This window comes from Gouania willdenowi, chromosome 8 (genome assembly GCF_900634775.1).
Source record: "Gouania willdenowi chromosome 8, fGouWil2.1, whole genome shotgun sequence".
Lineage (NCBI taxonomy): Eukaryota > Metazoa > Chordata > Actinopteri > Blenniiformes > Gobiesocidae > Gouania > Gouania willdenowi.
Genome location: NC_041051.1, coordinates 1,487,433 through 1,506,016, shown reverse-complemented (window position 1 = coordinate 1,506,016; position 18,584 = coordinate 1,487,433). Strand labels below are relative to the sequence as shown.

The 18,584-nt window shown below is 38.1% G+C and overlaps 1 protein-coding gene across 3 annotated transcripts in view; it reads right to left on the bottom strand.

Annotated features, from left to right (window-relative positions):
• tnrc18 (trinucleotide repeat containing 18) overlaps positions 1-18,584 on the bottom strand; it is a 117,702-nt gene that overhangs the window by 58,309 nt on the left and 40,809 nt on the right. For all 3 annotated transcript variants that reach the window (XM_028456272.1, XM_028456270.1, XM_028456271.1), the window contains 3 exons: positions 16,186-17,934; positions 6,075-6,162; positions 421-623 (listed from right to left, as the gene is read on the bottom strand). In XM_028456272.1, the coding sequence (XP_028312073.1) occupies positions 421-623; positions 6,075-6,162; positions 16,186-17,934 (2,040 nt within the window). The remainder of the gene's footprint in view (positions 1-420; positions 624-6,074; positions 6,163-16,185; positions 17,935-18,584) is intronic.

The following is an 18,584-nucleotide window of genomic DNA, read 5'->3' as shown; positions in this document are numbered from 1 at the left end:
ACTGTACATAAAACTGCAACATGGTTCCACCGTTCTGCATTAAATTATAATTGACAATTTTTATAAAATTTTTACAAAGTCAATTATCTAAACTCAATTACAATTTAATTACGATTACGACAGCAACAGATTTATTAAATTACAACTACGCCATAATTGTAATTAATTGTCAATTACGCGATTACAATTATAATTGACCCCAACCCTGAATACAACTCGTTTGGGCTTAATTTCCTCCTTGCACCTTTAATGTAGTTTTTTCTTTAATGTGTGCCACATAAATAAATGAAAATGAATGTAAAATGGGGCCTACACTATGTCCTTAGCCACGTTAAATTATAATGATATTTTACAATAAGCCATGTTACACTAAAGTCCCACTGCATATTTTGTGTGTGTTCGCTGCACATGTACACGTACCGTAGGGCGAGCTGGAGAACCAGACTGGAGGAGCTCCTGGCCGGGGCATCCAGGGATGAGAGGTTAGGCTTGAATGATCTGGAGGCCATCGCCCCGCCCCCGCCATGGCTGACCCTCCCGTCACCATGAGGTTGGGAGTCATCATACTAGCTGTTAAGCTGCTAGGGTGCATCTGGGTGAACTCAGCCAGCTCCTTGGACTCTCTGGAGGTGGAAGTGGAAACAGAAGAAATGTAAAAAAAAAAAAAAACTAAAACTCCTTGTGAGCACAACCGTCCATATTCAGATAGTATTAATCATAAATCACCGTGGCCTGCCACAGCACATCTGATGGATTTTATACAAAATAAAAAGCACAAGCCTAAGAGCTTGTGAAATAAATAGTGAATTAGGGCAATATGTTGAGATTCAAGATATAACAACTTTTCTATTTTGGCGACAAAGAAAAGGACAATATCAATATTTTATAGCTTATTTCGTATTAAAATACTCGTTTTAGGAGTCGCTGCTTTCGCTACTTCTCAGAACAACATAGAAAACACAGTTGGATGGATTACTGAGTGCGTCCTAATAATAATAATAGTAACCCAGACCTTTATCAAAACAAGCCACACTACAGAACTCACTCACACGTGCTGTCCTTTAGAGGGGAAAAAAGGCCTAAAGTGGCACATGTTGTGCAGCTGTTTGTTAATAAATGTCCCATTGTGTACTTTTTTCCTCCTTTTGTGCATTTTGTTGTACTATGTATTTTTCTTCTTCTTTTGTGTGTTTTTTGGTCGTCTTTCTGACTTGTTTTATATATTTTTGGGTGTGCATGCTGTTCTTTTGTTTATTTCTCTGTTTATTTGTAAGTTTTTGTATTTTTGTGTATTTTTTTTTGTTTTTTTGTGTATTTTTGTTGTCCCATTGTGTATTTGTTTATCCTTATGTGCATTTGATGTCCCAAAGGGATTTGTCTTGTTCTTTTGTGTATTTCTGTAAATTTGTGTTTTTGTAGTAATTTTGTGTATTTTTTTTTGCTGTCATTTTGTGCATTTACGCCCATGTTTGTGACACATACACAAGTTTATATATATTTATTAATCATTTTTAAAGCACCATGATGTTATTTTAGCCTGCGTGGTTTTTTAAAATCAGCAAATTTAACCCAGAATTGTCTTTCTGGTAAAACTTTATTGAGATCTATATCATCTATTGCCATTTTGAGAAAAAATATCGAGATATGAATTTTGGTCCATATCGCTCAGCCCTAGTGTGAATCAACATAAAAAAGCACTAACTTACATATGTGGAAGGAGTTTTCATGGATATGTTTGATGATATTTTAACTTGGGTGGTAAAAATCTCTCATAATACAGGGAAAAGTGTGAAATGCTGGTGTTGTTCAGGGGATCAAGAAGCAAACCATTGCCACATATTGTGGGAGTATTCAGAGCTGAAGACATGTTGGTGTGATTTACATTCAAATAATGGATGAAACGTTTAACAATCACTTTAAAACCTTTTTCTCAGGAGGAGATGACTGCATCCTGGAAAATCTGAACAAACAATTAACAGCAACAAAAGAAAAACATCACGACAAGATGGACAGAATATGAAACGGATAGATAGTGAATGAAATACATCAAATAGAAAAATTACAAATGGATACATTTACAAGAATGTAGACAAAATGAGTCTCCTTTATGAATAAGATGAAAAATACTGGGAATAGGACTGACTGACAAAACACAGACTGTCACCATCATTGGATATAAAAAACAGTGAGAAGGGCAAAACCTTCAAACTATCAGAATGTTTCCCTAGAAAAGTGTAGAACTCCATATATTTGTATTGTTATTGTTTTTACTTCTTATTTTGGTTTTATACATCGCTGTTTTGGAAAAAAAAGGAGAAAAAGACAAAAAGATAAGTATTGAGGTCTTGTTGTATCTAAAATGGATCAATCTTGTTATGACTGTTATGACCAAGATGTACAGCAACGAATACAGATGTGAAATGTATGCATGTGTGAATGCACTGTAATATTTTGCAAAAATAAAATTAAAATTAAAAAGCATAAGCCTTCCACCTTGATCTTAAAGCTGATATCCAAAGTTTCAGAGAAATCCATGTTTACGTATAATTCTTTTGAAATGCAAAAAAATACCTAACTAGTCTTTTACTATGGTCTACTACTGGTGGTCATTCATATACAATAATGTATATAAGTCCCTCCTTCGTCCATAGACCCCTATACAAATGGAAGAAAGCACTGACTTCGTCCAGCCAATAGGCTTTGACTTCCTGGAGCGGGTCATTGTCAATCAGTGAACGCACGTGCACATCAAACAGGTACCACTGAGCAGCAGAGTGTCATGGAAGAGCACTCTGAAACTTCAGTTACCCATTCCACTATAACCAATATCTAAAGCTTCTACTAAAAAAGAAAAGAAAAGAACATTTTGGGTACAAAGCTTGTGGATAAACGTCTTCGCGACCGCAACAGAATTCATCTCAGAGCTGCTTTTCAAAAGTTATGGCATTCTAACAATAAATGTGTAGTTTTTGTAGTTATGTTTTCCAATATGAGTGCACAAACGTAGAGGCGTAGCTTCTGGTAGATTGGCAGAGGCAGGGGAGGAAGTAGAGCTGTTGAGGGCGGGACATCAAGACGATCTCTCAGAAACTCCGGATAGCAGCTTAAAGGCTGGGACACACTGTGTGATGTTTTCAATCGTTGTTCTCAGCTCCAGCTCAAACTGTGAGACTCGAGTCTGAATGTTCGCATCTCACTATTCATGTTCTCACACTGTACGGACCGACACTCTGACACGATCTGACAGCTCACACTGTACGTTCATACACGACACGTCAGAGACTTGTTTCCAGAAATGCAATGTACAAATTAGAAGAAGAAGAACTCTGAAGCGTCACCATTAAAACAGAAGAACCTGGAAGTGGAGAGACACTCGCAAATCTCAACAAAAATAGCTTTAAAAAAGAAAAGATGGCAATGTGATGAGTATGGTCCATCAGTTTCAAAGAGGTTCTATGATTCTACATGCGCAGTGTCAGAGTTTGAAGTTAGACAATCCATAGCACTGCTTCAACAGTGATACGCTCACAAGGAGCGACTGGATTTCAAACATGTTTGATTTTCTTACGACCTTAGGATTGCTGATCGGGAGCTTGTTGTGAGTAGTTAATCGCTTCTTGTGATCCCATGTACACTACGCCATGTGCACTACGCCATGTGCACTACGCCATGTGCACTACGCCATGTGCACTACGCCATGTGCACTACGCCATGTACTAGGGATGTAACGATTAATGGTAAGGCAGTTAAAAATCAATTCATAGGTATCATGGTTGATATCAATTTTCTGAAAATTTAATCGCAGAACTTTTTTTTAAACAGCAAAGGGCGCTATATATTTATCCTTCTCTTGTCCAAATGCTGAGGCGGTGGGCAGAATCTGCTACTACTTTCTTTCTGGCCGCCTTCTACTCTTAAACATGTTCATAAATGATTCCTTACCCCTTTAGCACCGAAAGAATATCTGTACTATTACGTGAATATCTGTTAAAGTCAAGTTTTTCTATTAGCTCTGTCTTCTAGCATAACATCTCTTCACTGCACAGATTAGCTGCATATCAACCGACCACTGGGTTACCAGCGGTCGGTTGGTAACACCATGTATACTACACCATGTATAGTATAGTGTACTACAACATGTATACTACACCATGTATAGTATAGTATAGTATAGTATAGTATAGTATAGTATAGTATAGTATAGTATAGTATAGTATAGTATACTACACCATGTATAGTATAGTATACTACACCATGTATAGTATAGTGTACTACACCATGTATACTACACCATGTATAGTATAGTATAGTATAGTATAGTATAGTATAGTATAGTATAGTATAGTATACTACACCATGTATAGTATAGTGTACTACACCATGTATACTACATCATGTATAGTATAGTATAGTATAGTATAGTATAGTATAGTATAGTATAGTATAGTATAGTATAGTATAGTATACTACACCATGTATAGTATAGTGTACTACACCATGTATACTACATCATGTATAGTATAGTATAGTATAGTATAGTATAGTATAGTATAGTATAGTATAGTATACTACACCATGTATAGTATAGTGTACTACACCATGTATAGTATAGTGTACTACACCATGTATAGTATAGTATACTACACCATGTATAGTATAGTGTACTACACCATGTATACTACACCATGTATAGTATAGTATAGTATAGTATAGTATAGTATAGTATACTACACCATGTATAGTATAGTGTACTACACCATGTATACTACATCATGTATAGTATAGTATAGTATAGTATAGTATAGTATAGTATAGTATAGTATACTACACCATGTATAGTATAGTGTACTACACCATGTATAGTATAGTATACTACACCATGTATAGTATAGTATACTACACCATGTATAGTATAGTATAGTATAGTATACTACACCATGTATAGTATAGTGTACTACACCATGTATAGTATAGTATAGTATAGTATAGTATAGTATAGTATAGTATAGTATAGTACACCATGTATAGTATAGTATAGTATAGTATAGTATAGTATACTACACCATGCATAGTATAGTATAGTATAGTATAGTATAGTATAGTATAGTATAGTATAGTACACCATGTATAGTATAGTATAGTATAGTATAGTATAGTATAGTATAGTATAGTATAGTATAGTATAGTATAGTATAGTATAGTACACCATGTATAGTATAGTATAGTATAGTATAGTATAGTATAGTATAGTATAGTATAGTATACCATGTATAGTATAGTATAGTATACTACACCATGTATAGTATAGTATAGTATACTACACCATGTATAGTATAGTATAGTATACTACACCATGTATAGTATAGTATAGTATAGTATAGTACACCATGTATAGTATAGTATAGTATAGTACACCATGTATAGTATAGTATAGTATAGTACACCATGTATAGTATAGTATAGTATAGTATAGTATAGTATAGTATACCATGTATAGTATAGTATAGTATACTACACCATGTATAGTATAGTATAGTATACTACACCATGTATAGTATAGTATAGTATACTACACCATGTATAGTATAGTATAGTATACTACACCATGTATAGTATAGTATAGTATAGTATAGTATAGTATACTACACCATGTATAGTATATTATAGTATAGTATAGTATACTACACCATGTATAGTACAGTATAGTACACCATGAATAGTACAGTACACCATGTATAGTATACTACACCATCCATGTATAGTATACTACACCATGCATACTACACCATGCACACTACACCATGTACACTACACCATGTATACTACACCATGTACACTACACCATGTACACCACACGATGCACAACATGTGATTCAGCAGAGACTCGTGCCGATCCCAAAAATAGACGTGCAAGTCAGAAATCGGCTCAAAATGGGTGATTGCACAGTGTATGCGTGCCTTTAAGCAAACCTTGATCAGTATAAACTTGCTTTTGATTCTGGTTCTAATCCAGCTTTGATTGGATCAAAGGTAACTTGGCTGTAGTAACTATGGACAGAGTCACAGCTCCTCACCTGAGTACTTTCTCCTGCTCGTGCTCAAGCCGACCAGCCAGAAGTCTGTCACTGAGGTGGCAGCTGCGTTCCTCCCCTCGTTCCTCATCTAGAGTGATTTTAGCAAAAATAAACAGGAAGAGAAGATTAGATATGAATGTTGGGTAATGTTGCTGATTAGACGTGTCTGCGTCTGAGCTGTCGACCTTTAAGTAAATAAATGAATATAAACAATCTATTACAACCATTTGCAAATCTTATATAGACTTAAAAAAAAGGCCATCTTAATTGTGCACAACGTAGGCTATAGGGACCATACCAACTCACTGTTCTTAAAACTATAAAACTTGACGACTTGATAAAAAACTAAATCTTTCTTATTAATATATTAATATATAAAGCCAGAAAAAAAACAACTTCCAATAAACACTCACCAAAAGTTTGCTAATAGAGAGGGGAGATACTGCTAAAGGGGATGAGTTAATCTGAAGGTACGGTATGATCGCACTGACCTAAAATATAGTCAATCTATCACATGAAAAAGTCTCAACATATAGAACAGTTTAAATGAAAACCTGAAAAGTGTTTTGAACAAATATGAGAATTACATTGAACCACAGCTCTTTTTTAACTGTAGGTATCCCCGTAATAATTGGAATTAATATAAATATTTCCTAAACACCAATATGTGTGTGATGTCAAAATGTACTAAAATAATATAAAGAATATTTGCATTTCCTGAAGAAAATGCAAGTGCGGATGCAAGTGCTGGCCCGCGTTGCATTGCATTAGCTTAGCATTAGCATACATTTGTATTAACATTAGTATTAGGTAGTATTAGCATGATAATTAGCATAACATAGCAATAGCACTAACCAGTGTGGGAAGTAAAGCATTACAAAAGTAAAAAGTTATAAAAAGTAATTTTTTGCTTTTTTAAGTAACGCAGTAATATAATATAAATATATTACTCATTACAATCTCAGTAACGCAAGTTACATGGAGACTTTAATGAATTCCACTGACATTCCAATGAAAATTAAATTCATTAAAAATTAAATTAAAATTAAAAATAAATACAAGTGTTGAAGACACCACCGTAAATTCTACCCATTTCTGCGGCGTAGGAGAAATTCTGCACCGACCTCGTTCCTGCAGAGAGGATTGTTGCGAATCATAACGCATAGCCATGGAAACAGACTACACATTTATAAGGTGGAATTACTCCCACAATTTCAAATTGATTTATTCATACTTAATGATAACATTGTTTTTATTTAATAGATACATTTTTGTTTGTCAATTTTTATTTGTCACATTTGTAGACATGATATTTGTAATGGTATCAATGTAATAGGATTAGTATTTTAAAATGGCTTTGCATAACATAAATGTGTGATTAGCTAAAAGTAACTTAAAGTAGTGTAAGTTTTGGAGGTTTTAATATTGTAATACAAATATAATGTGTTTTTATGACTGCAACACTGGCACTAACCTAGCATTAGCATTAGCACTGACTTAACATTAACATCAGCCTAACCTTAACATTAGCCTAGCAATAGCATTAACCTAGCATAAACACTAATGAAAGGATTGGGCACTGACACTAACCTAGTATATGCATTAGCTTAATGTTAGCATTAACCTAGTGTTAGCATTAATCTATTGTTAGCATTAACATAGTGTTAGCATTAGTCTAACGTTAGCATTAACTTGACATTAGCATTAGTCTAACGTTAGCATTAGCCTAATGCTAGCATTAGCCTAACGTTAGCATTAACCTAATGTCAATATTAACCTAGCATTAGCATTAACCTAGCATTAGCTGAAAATTAGCAATAAGGATGAAAAAGGTTGAAATGTGTTGAAGGTAGTAGCTGAACATGCTAAAGGTTGAAAAGATAAAACTCAGATGAAGAATGGATGGGGATGAAGAGCTGGAAATTTCCAATAGAAATGAATAGGAAAGAAAAAATGTAACAAGTCAAAAAGTTACAAATGATAAAAGCGTTAGCATAAATCTCTGCAACTTTTAGAATTTTTTGACAGATTATTTTTAAAAAGCAGACAAACTGTGTAGGAGGAGTTACCTCAGATGGAAGACAAAACAGATAATGAGGACGTCTCCTGCATCTCCACTATTATTATACGTTGACAATGATCAATCTATTTTATTGACAGAAGTTTTTAATCGTGTCACTGCTGCCTTTTTAAAGTGCACGTGCACACATTCAGAGCTGAGCTTACTGCTAGAATCAACAACCAAAAAAAGGCATAAATGGAGTGTTGGTAGCAGTGATGCAGGCATCCAGAATAAACATGAACATCTCCTCTTTGCTCTGCTTCCTGTGATCGGCACAATGGTTCTATCCCTCTGTGTACATGTGTGCTAGCATGCATGCATGGACAAGTGAACTGGTAACGACACAACAGACCTACTCTCTGACATGCTCTACAGGAAGGTTGCCAGTTACCACGGTTACAGAGAGCCTGTCCTACAAGCTTTCCTCTTTGCATCAGAAAGCTAATGATTAGCATTGCAGCACCTCCTCCATTCCCCACCCATGTTCTTTCCACTATTTTTACTTTTTGACAGGCCACTAACTTGTCATCCATCTCTTCATCCACCTATGTGGGTGGGCAACTCCATCACAGCGGGGTCCATAACAATATGATTGTAGAGGGCCACATTATCAACATTCACGTCAGTATTTAGAATAATGATGATCACAGCATTAATAAAGTGGGGAAAAAAGGATTTTGTATTTTTTTTGTCTTGTGGTTTTGTGTGTTTTTTTTTGTCAGTTTTTGGTCATTTTGTGTTATTGGAGTCATTATGTACGTTATTGGTATTTATTGTGTTGTTGTAATTTGTGGTGTATTTTTCTGCAATGATGTTGTTGATTAGTGCCTTTTTGGGGTCACTTTCTGTATTTTTGTTTTTCTGTATATTCCTGTCATTTTATGCAATTTAGTTGACAGTGTTTGTCTTTGGAGCTTTTCTATTGTGTGTGTACATGTGGCTCCAGGGCTAAGGCCTGCCATTCATCCATCCATGTACACTGTGGTTCTCAAACGTTTTTGGATCAAGTACCCCATTTGCCCGACTACAATATTTTGCTCAGAAGTATAGTTTATCATTTCTGGTCATCTCCCTCCTGACGTGGAACCAACTATTGTATATTCTGTTCATGTGTGTTTTTAGTGTCATTTTGTGTATTTAGTCATCTTTGTCTGTTCTTTTTATTATTCAGTATTACTAGTGCAGTGCCCGTAGGAACTTTATCTTACAACAGAAAAGTGGGAGGTTAAGTAGGTTTTTTATGATGGTTTACATGGGAGCTTTAATTCCTCTTTAATTCAGAATAAAAGTTTAAATCCTCTTTAAACTGACCTTGTAAACACTTACAGTAATTCCTAATGCAAATTTAATTGAATTAAACATACACGCACGCACGGCGCCTCCACCCAGGACAGGCTGCCCCCGGCCAGACACCGTCTGCCCTCTGCCCTGCTGTCCACAAAGTGATAGGCTGAGCTCCGCATGATCAAAGCCAGCAAAGGTTCAATCCACAGTGATGTCACCAGTTCTAAAATTTCATAAAATTGTCCCCTCCCGGTGGACAATTTTATGAAATAATTAACGGTATCATTGCAGTCCAAACAAATCTGACGTTGCACACCTTTGAACCAAGCAGCAGCCATGTTGAAAGTCTCAGGACAATCTAAGTGTGATTCGCAGATATATTCGAGGAACAGGAACGCATAGACACAGACACCTTGCTTTATGGATAGATTTTTCCCTTATTGTGTGTTTTTGTTGCCATTTTTGTGTTGTTGGTATTATTTAAATTATTCTGTCTCAGTGAGTGTGTTTTTGGTGTCGTGTGGGTGCTTCTTATGTTGTTTTGTATGTTTCTCTGTTGTTTTTTATGCACTTTGTAGTGATCTTGTGTATTTTTCTCTCATTAGTGTGTCTTTGGTGTCATTTTGTGTAGTGTTGTTTGTCTGTTCTTTTTATAATTCAGTATATTTTTGTCTTATTGTGTGTTTTTGTTGTCATTTTTTGAGTTGCTGGTAATATGTAGTATGATTATCATTTTTAACTAAAAATATACATGATAAAAGCCCTTATATTTTAATACTTTCATTTGTTAATTTTCCTTTCCTTCAAGCACCCCCTGTAGTGTCATCACGTACCCCCATTTACATGTACGGATGCACTGTAATAAACATCCCTCAGTAGTGAAAACTACACATGCTTCTTTATAAACATTGCAACTACAGAGTAATTTATTGCTAAGCAACACACACAATCCTATTGTAATTCTTTTTGTAGCTTTTAGCTGCACAGTAAGGACTAGTTCAATGCAGGGAGGAGGAGTTGATGGTGTGGTGGGGGGCCTGAGGTGGGACAGGGACAAGGAGAGAGTGCCCCACAAAGGCTTCCACAGAAAGGAAGGAAGGGTGGGGGGCAATGAGAGAGAAAGGAGCAGAAACTAGAGAGGGCAGTGACGCTGAATGACCTCTGAGTTCTAGAACACAGTCAGCACCGAGAGCTGCAACTAACCATTATTTTCATTATCAATTAATCGGTAAATAAATAAATTCATCGATTAAAACACAAAGTTTAAGCATATTTAAACCTTGCTTAAACTGATTAAACTGAAATAAAAGTGTCTCTCATGCACAAACACTAGTGTGCGCACACAAGCAAATACTTGTGCGCGCACCCACAAACACTCCGCTATGGGGGCTGGATCACTTCTAAATTCATGAGCACCAGTCTATCAAACACGTAAACAAACGCGTACCCTGCGCACGTCTGATCTACATTTTCCACTGACTTAGAATGGGTACACGGGCACGATGCACAAGTCACATCTGCATACGCATTAAAGTGTATGCACACCTGGATGTGCACCTCACAAACAAAAAATATATCAGTCACACGTAGACACGGATGTGGCGTGAGTGAAGCTAGAGCGATCAGGTGACCTTCACTATGTAGCACCGTCTACATGACACGTAAACACTAACAGGATACAACACTTAACACACACACAAACTTACTGACTTGTACGCGTGTGGATGCCTAATATTTTTTTCCAAGTGTTTACATGTCACGTAGATGGTGCTACATAGTGAAGGTCACATGATCACTTAGCTTCACTCACACCACACCTGTCACTACACCTAACTACTGACATTAGGTAAGTTTAGTGAAAGTTAGGCAGGTACACGTGTGTTATACTGGTGTGTATGGATTTAGTAGAGATCCATCTCCCGTAGTCTGCGAACACAAATACTTATGGTGTGCGTACCCACGAACACTGCACGCGCGTACACACAAAAACTCGTGGTGCGTGCACCCACAAACACTCTGCACACACACACAAACACTTGTGGTGCGTGCACCCACAAACACTCTGCACACACACACAAACACTCATGCACGTCCACACACAAACACTCTGCTAACACACAAACAATCATGCGCACCCACACACAAACACTTGTGGTGCGCGCACACAAACCCAAACACTCATGCTCGCACACACAAACGTGGTGCACGCACCCACAATCACTGCGCGCACACACACAAACACTCTGCACACACAAACGTGGTGCGTGCACCCACAAACACTGCACGCGCACACACACAAACACTCTGCACACACTCACAAACGTGGTGCGCGCACCCACAAACACTTGTGGTGTTTGGAACCAAACCACATTACACTTCAGATATTGTCAATATTATTTTACTACTGGGGAAATATCATATTCATTGTGCAAAGTGGAGAAAAATAAGCCCTCCTTTTCTGGATTCATCAATGATTTCAAACTGGGGTTTTTTTTCGGCCTTGGGGAAACTTCGGACTAGTAAATTTGCATGGAAGTTATGATTAAACTTTGCTAATAATTAGTTGTTTTGATTTGGAGTGTGTGTTTGTGTTCACCTGTGTATGTGTGTATGTGTGGATGTGTTTGTCCTTCTGGTAAAACTTTATTTGAATTAAATATATTGAGATTTATAAAGTATATACCATTTTGAGAGAAAAAAAAAGTGAATTTTGGTCTATATCCCCCAGACCTAATGCCACCATATATGGCCAACCTTGACCAATGTCTGTAAAAAGCCTTTTTAGACCAGAGAGCCCAGACCACACCTACACAACAAGCACGTTGCTGCTTCCTGAGGATACAAACTAAGTTCATGTTGACAGAAAGACCACACTTAGCTCAATGACTGCATTATTCTGGAGAAAAACAAGTTGCTAAACTTTGAAAGCTTTAGCAACTTGTGCTTTTTCAAACTAATATATGTATCAATAGGCTAGCACCTAGTCCTGGACCACTCCGTTGTTTAATCAAAACAGCAATAACAGAGTCACCAGAGCTTCCATCAATCACAGCTGTCAGATCCCACACTGCAGGACTTCATTTGGTCAGTCTGCCTTCATCTACTAAAGTGCCAAGCTGTGAAATCCACTACCAACGAAACTGAAAACCATATCACATTTTAAAACGTTCACCTGTAGGCTTCAGTCTTGGCTGAAAGAAAATCAATATTGTGTGTGTGTGTGTGTGTGTGTGTTCCCATATTACTGCAGGTCCAACATAAGACCTCATTTAAATATATATAGATATATATCGTCTCTACAGTGTGTGAGAGTATTTATTAGTGGAGGACCTATACCAGGCATGAGTAACTCTATAACTACATTTATCATCACCAATTCAACAAATAACATTAAGCTTTAAAGTAAGACTGGAACAAAACAACAAAAGAGCGTGAGAATAAGTATTGTGTGTGTAGGTTTTAATGTTTTGACTGTATTTCACTGTAGTAAAAACGCCCAAACAGAGACAGGAATTGCAAACTAGCATTAGCTATAAACTCTATATGTGTCACATCAGCTGCAAACTTTTGTATCCATGTTGAATTGCATTGTCCCTGTCAAATATATACATACATAAAAATATAAAAAAACCAAAAAGACAATCATCAACATCCCCTGCCAGATTGGTTGTCATTATAACTCACAACCTTTTCTTAAACGTCCTAAATCTAAGAACGTTGATGTATACCAGGGCTCAAGACTGCGACCAAAACAGTCGCATATGTGAGTATTTTTTCAGTGTGTGCGAGTGAAAATTTTATCTGGTCACAGGGTGACGTTATTTTATACGGAGCGGCTGAGCGCTTCGTCACGTCCCACAAAGTGCACTCCTCTTTCTCTGTGGGATTACCGTAAAACCGTCTATAAACAGGCACTGCCAACTGGCTGGTGGATAGGTTGACCAAAGAATTCAGAGTGGAGGCTGGTTTGACCGCAGTGCTGCAGGTGATGAGACGGTGCATGCTCACGCAACTTTGCTGCAGGTAATGGTGAATGAGCAGAGTATAAACACCAATGAGCTCCTTTGGAGTGTGGGCGGTCCACTATGAACGTAGCCAGACATAACGAGTCGATCACTGAGTGCACGCTCACATTGAAGCAGCAGTAAAAAGGAAGAATGTGCTGAGCTCAGCGATAAAGCGTACACACTCATCAGAATCATCATGGAGGGACCAGAACTGATGGACTATGATACCAGGACAGATGTTCAGCTGTGGTTCTCCCAGGGCAGGGGTCTGAAACCTGTGGCTCTGGGGCCTAATGTGGCTCTTTGACTCTTATACAATGGCTACTTATAGCTTTAAAGAACTATAGAAATAAATAGTTATTTTTTACAGAGACTATTAATGATTAATGACAAATAAAATCATGATATAACAATTTATTAACCTAAAATAAATCACATTGTACAATGACTCAGCACATTCCTACAACATCTACAGACCATCAACTTTCCTCCACCTGTGACTAACCTTAAGTTTTAAATCCCTGGTAAGAAACTAAACCAACAAAAACACTATTTCTGGAGGAAAATACAGATTTTAATTGTGTGGGAACAGATTCATTTAACCACCAATGTACAGGTTAAATATGTATGTTTTATGTGTGGCAAGAAATGAGTAATTAGCATGTGTTGATCACATGATCATGTGTTATTATATTCATGTTACTTTTTGTAGACTTTCATATACATTAACTATAAAAATCTTCTTTATAAACATTGTGTTCATGTAAACTGAGATGTGTAAGAATTTGAAGATAAAGATACTGTTTTATTTATTGATGTCAATTTATTTTATTTTAAACTGTTTTTAAGTTTCCATTTACATGATCAATATAAATCAAATCAAACATTATTCTATATAATATTAACTGTATATAATGTAATCCACTGTATTGTCTTCATAGAGAAGGTATTTATGGCTCCAGGAGGACTTTAATCCAGGTGAGATGAGGTTCAATGGTTCCTTGTAGAGTAAAGGTTACAGACCCCTGACCAGGGGAAGAGGGTTAGGAGACCCCACTATCAGAGCTGGACCCTCTCAATTTAATTCATGAGGTGAAACAATGCAGATGATAAGTTGGTTATGTTACTGTTAACTTCATTCATGTAGAGTATTTCTGTAAAATAAATAAACATAATACATGTAACCTGTTGTTTTGATTTTATCTTATTTAAAAAAAATATGTTACATTTTTTAAAATTATATAAAATAAATGACCTGTTATTTCAGCCACTGATTGTTGCAGAAAAACTTAATATTGACACTAAAACATGAAGTAAAAATATCTCAAGTCATTGTCAATCTTTACTTACTACGGTAAGTTAGTCAATTATTCATCAGCATGTATGTCTGTGCTGTACATTCTTTATGTACATATGTAAATTGTATATGACTGTAAATAATTTATGTTTTAAATAAACGGCTAAATGTGTGAATTGTATATATTGTAAAAGTTATATGCAGTGCACGTATCAATATATATATATATATTTTTTAAAAGCAACAACTGGCCATCACTGTCTGCAGCCCCTCCCCCACTACAGAGAAACAGCAGCAGCAGAGGACTGTCCTACACTTCCTCATTTAGCGGGGCTAAATTAAAGCTGTTAACTTCTAGAATAAGTCTACATTCTGGATGAACTTAGCCTTTAGTAACTCCATAAGTTGATCATTTAAACCGTAGAAGTGACGCTGTCTGATACGGCCGGAGAAGAAGTGATCGGCGCTCTTTCTCTCGCCTGTCAGCCTAAGGTCAGCGGCGCAGCAAGCCGCACGCACGCACATGCATCTTATACAAACCCTGTGTAAACAAACAGATTAAACCTCGCACAAACTAGTGCGGGCATTTAGAAAAACTAATCGCAATTCAAACATCTTCATAACGGTTCTGGAACCGGACTTTAGGAACCGGTTCTCGGTGCCCAACCCTAATAATAAATACATCTCTGACATCTGTAGTAGCGGGAGGAAGAATCAGCTCAATAAGGAAATGCTTTTTTTATTTTATTAAAAATATGACTACAAGTAAGAAAAGCTGTCTTGTCATAGTACAGGGTTCATACAGCTTCACTCAAATTAAAATCAAGACTTTTTAAGACATTTGAAATAAAATGTAAGATTAACTTCACAGTAAACACAATTGAGGGGGGTGGGACTTCATAGGGTTAGGGGTACATTTTTTTCAGTGTCTAGTACTGCAGACATGCAACAGGAGACCCCCAAAGTAAACACACAAAAATATACGAAAAGACCGTAAAAAAAACTGAAATAATCAAAATCACTTAAAACACACAAGATGACTACAAAAAAAAAGAAGCCATAAATATATGAAACAACAGAAATACAAAAAATGTAAACCATTAAGAAAAATCTTCGTTGAACTGGCAATTTTCGCTGCAACTGTCACTGTTTTGTAGTTGGTTCCCACTAGTGATATATCTATTTTTAAAAAACAAATGTTACCATTTATTTTGAAATTGACTTAGAAGGGAAAAATAATAATCATAATTGGAAAAAATCACAACCATAATTGACCCCAAACTGGCCCTGTATTATATGTTTTTTATTAAAATACCCTTGCTTTGTATTTGTCCTTTGTTGATGTATGTAAAATCCTATGTGTTTGTTACATATCTTCTTGGCTTGGTCGTCGTTGTAAATGAGAGTTGGTTCTTAATGGTGAACCTGGTTAAATAAAGGTAAATAATAAAGAAAACAAACCTTTGATAGTTGATGGCAGAATGGATCTTTGTGCGTCTGAGGTCCCGCTCGTCTGCTTACCGGTGAATCCACTGTCTCTCTGCCGGGCAACAGCGACAGCGATCCCCACAGGGGGGTGGCGAACCTCGCCGTCACCCTCCCGCCCAAAGGAGCGAGCGCTGTCTGGCCGCTCCTGTTCTCTCTTCAGCTGAGGTGGTATCCTCAGAGGGCCTGAACCACTGGACCCTACAGCCACCTTCTCCCTGTGTCTCTCCCGCTCCCTCTCCTTTTCCCTCTCCATGGCCATCCCGATGTTAGCCAAGCCGCCAAATGGTCCTCGACCATCCACAATGTGGCCTGAGGATCCAGGACCATCAACGGGAAAATTTCCACTGTACTTAATTAAGCTTTGCATTGCTGAAACTTCAGAGGAGTCTAGAGTTGCTCCCCTGCATTGCTCTGCACTATTAGACACACCTGCTAAGGATCCACTTGGTCGATAGAGAGCTGATGGGTCCAAGTAGCGCCTTTGACTTCCCTCTTCCCCGGCACGCCCCGATCCATGTTGAGAAGCGTGTGTCTGAGGGGAGTGGCTATGGGTGGGCTGGGACGTGTTGTTGGGTCTGTGGGATGCGTGAGGGGAATGAGGGATGTTTGTGTGTGTGAGTTGGCCGTGGGGTGATGGGAGTGTGTGTCCGTGCTGAGCTGCCAGAGCAGCCATGTGACTTGTAGCATAATTGGCCAATGGGCTTATGGTATTCCACTTAGGCTCCACCCCTGTTGGCTCAATCCCCAACCGCATTGAATGTTTGGAGGAGTCTCTAGTTTCTGGACTTAATCGTGATGGATTGGAGGAGAGAGTTGTGTCGTGGATCCGTTTACTACTGGAGTCATTGGGACAGATGACAGACCCTTGCTCCCTTTGATTGTTTAAGTCGCCGGAGTGGGAGAGGCGAGGATGGTCCGTGTGGGATTTTTCATGAAACCCGTACCTCTCCCTTTCCTTTTCGCCGTCTCGTTCATGCTCTTTGTCTCGATCTCTTTCCCTTTGTTTGTCCTCATGTTTGTTGTCACGGGCCTGTGAAGCGATCTGGATTGGCCCGGCCCGCTCATCGTAGACCTCCACAGAAGGCACGTACGTGGGTGCAGTGACGCGCTGCTCTCTGATAGGCTCTCTGGATGATGCGGGCTGGAAGCCAAGAGGAAGGGCGTAGGCTGCGTGGAGCGCTCCAGGTGCTGTAGCCAGAGAGTCATTCCTTCTCAGTCGGTCTGAATGAGAGCTGGAGTTATTAGAGTTAAAGTTGTGGTAGGATCGAGAACTGCTCTCCTCGCTCCGTCCCACTTTGTCTGATTCTGGTCCATGAAATCTGGCCACGCCTCCACGAGGAAAAGGTGCCATTGGTGGAGTCAGTCTGGATCTGGGCTCCACTGTAGAAGGATGGGAGTGTTGCTTTTGATGGTGAGAATATAGAGACCAGCTGTCCCTGTCCAGGTCTCGGTTTTTGTCTCTGTCTCGCTCCCGTTCTCTTCCGGTCCTGCGCTCATCCTCACTTTTCCCATCCTGAGTGAGGTCTACCACGCTCCGGGGACGCTGCTCTTCTTTTGACCTGTCTCGCTCTCTGTCCCGGTCTCTATCACTTCTGTAGGACCTGTCTCTGCCAGCTTCCCTGGACATCTTCTGTGGTGGCGTGGAGCTGGATGGAGCGGGCTGAGGAACAGATGGCGGATGGAGGGCTGGTTGACTAAGGGAGGAGGGAAGGTAATATCCATCTAAAACAAACACACAAGCAAAAAATGACAAAAAGTCATTGATAATCAACACATAACCAGTGAACAGAAGAATTATTTGTAAAGCAACAACGAAACAAGGTAAACAACAAAACAAGCCTCAATGTTAAAAACATTGAACTGAATTCATCTTGAGCCTGTACTATGAAGCTAGATTATCTCTTATCGCATGGGATTTAATCGGTCTGTGCTATACGACAAAGTTTGTTAACGTCTTACGGAGCTAAATCACCATGGTAACTTAGGCTGAACGACTAACCTGGTCGGGGCCAGGTTTTGTTCTGGCTAGGATCTGAGCGAGTACTAAAGCCCCGCCTCCTGACCCATCAGTTCTCTTAGAAAACGACCTGTCCAATAAAAGGAGGATCATTGTGAACACGTCTCTGTGTGGATCTGATGTGACGATGACAGGAGAGAGAATATTTATGCTTCATTTATAATGACATAATATAGAGATTTATATCTGATGGACTTATAGACATTAGTCAGCTAATAAACCCTGCGTGCATCAGGAGCTTTTTTTGACCGATAATTAATAAATTGATTAATTTGTGTATTCTGTGGTGACTCTGAGAGCCTCAGTCCTGTAAGATATTATAAATATAAATATATTCCACCTTATGATGTAGACT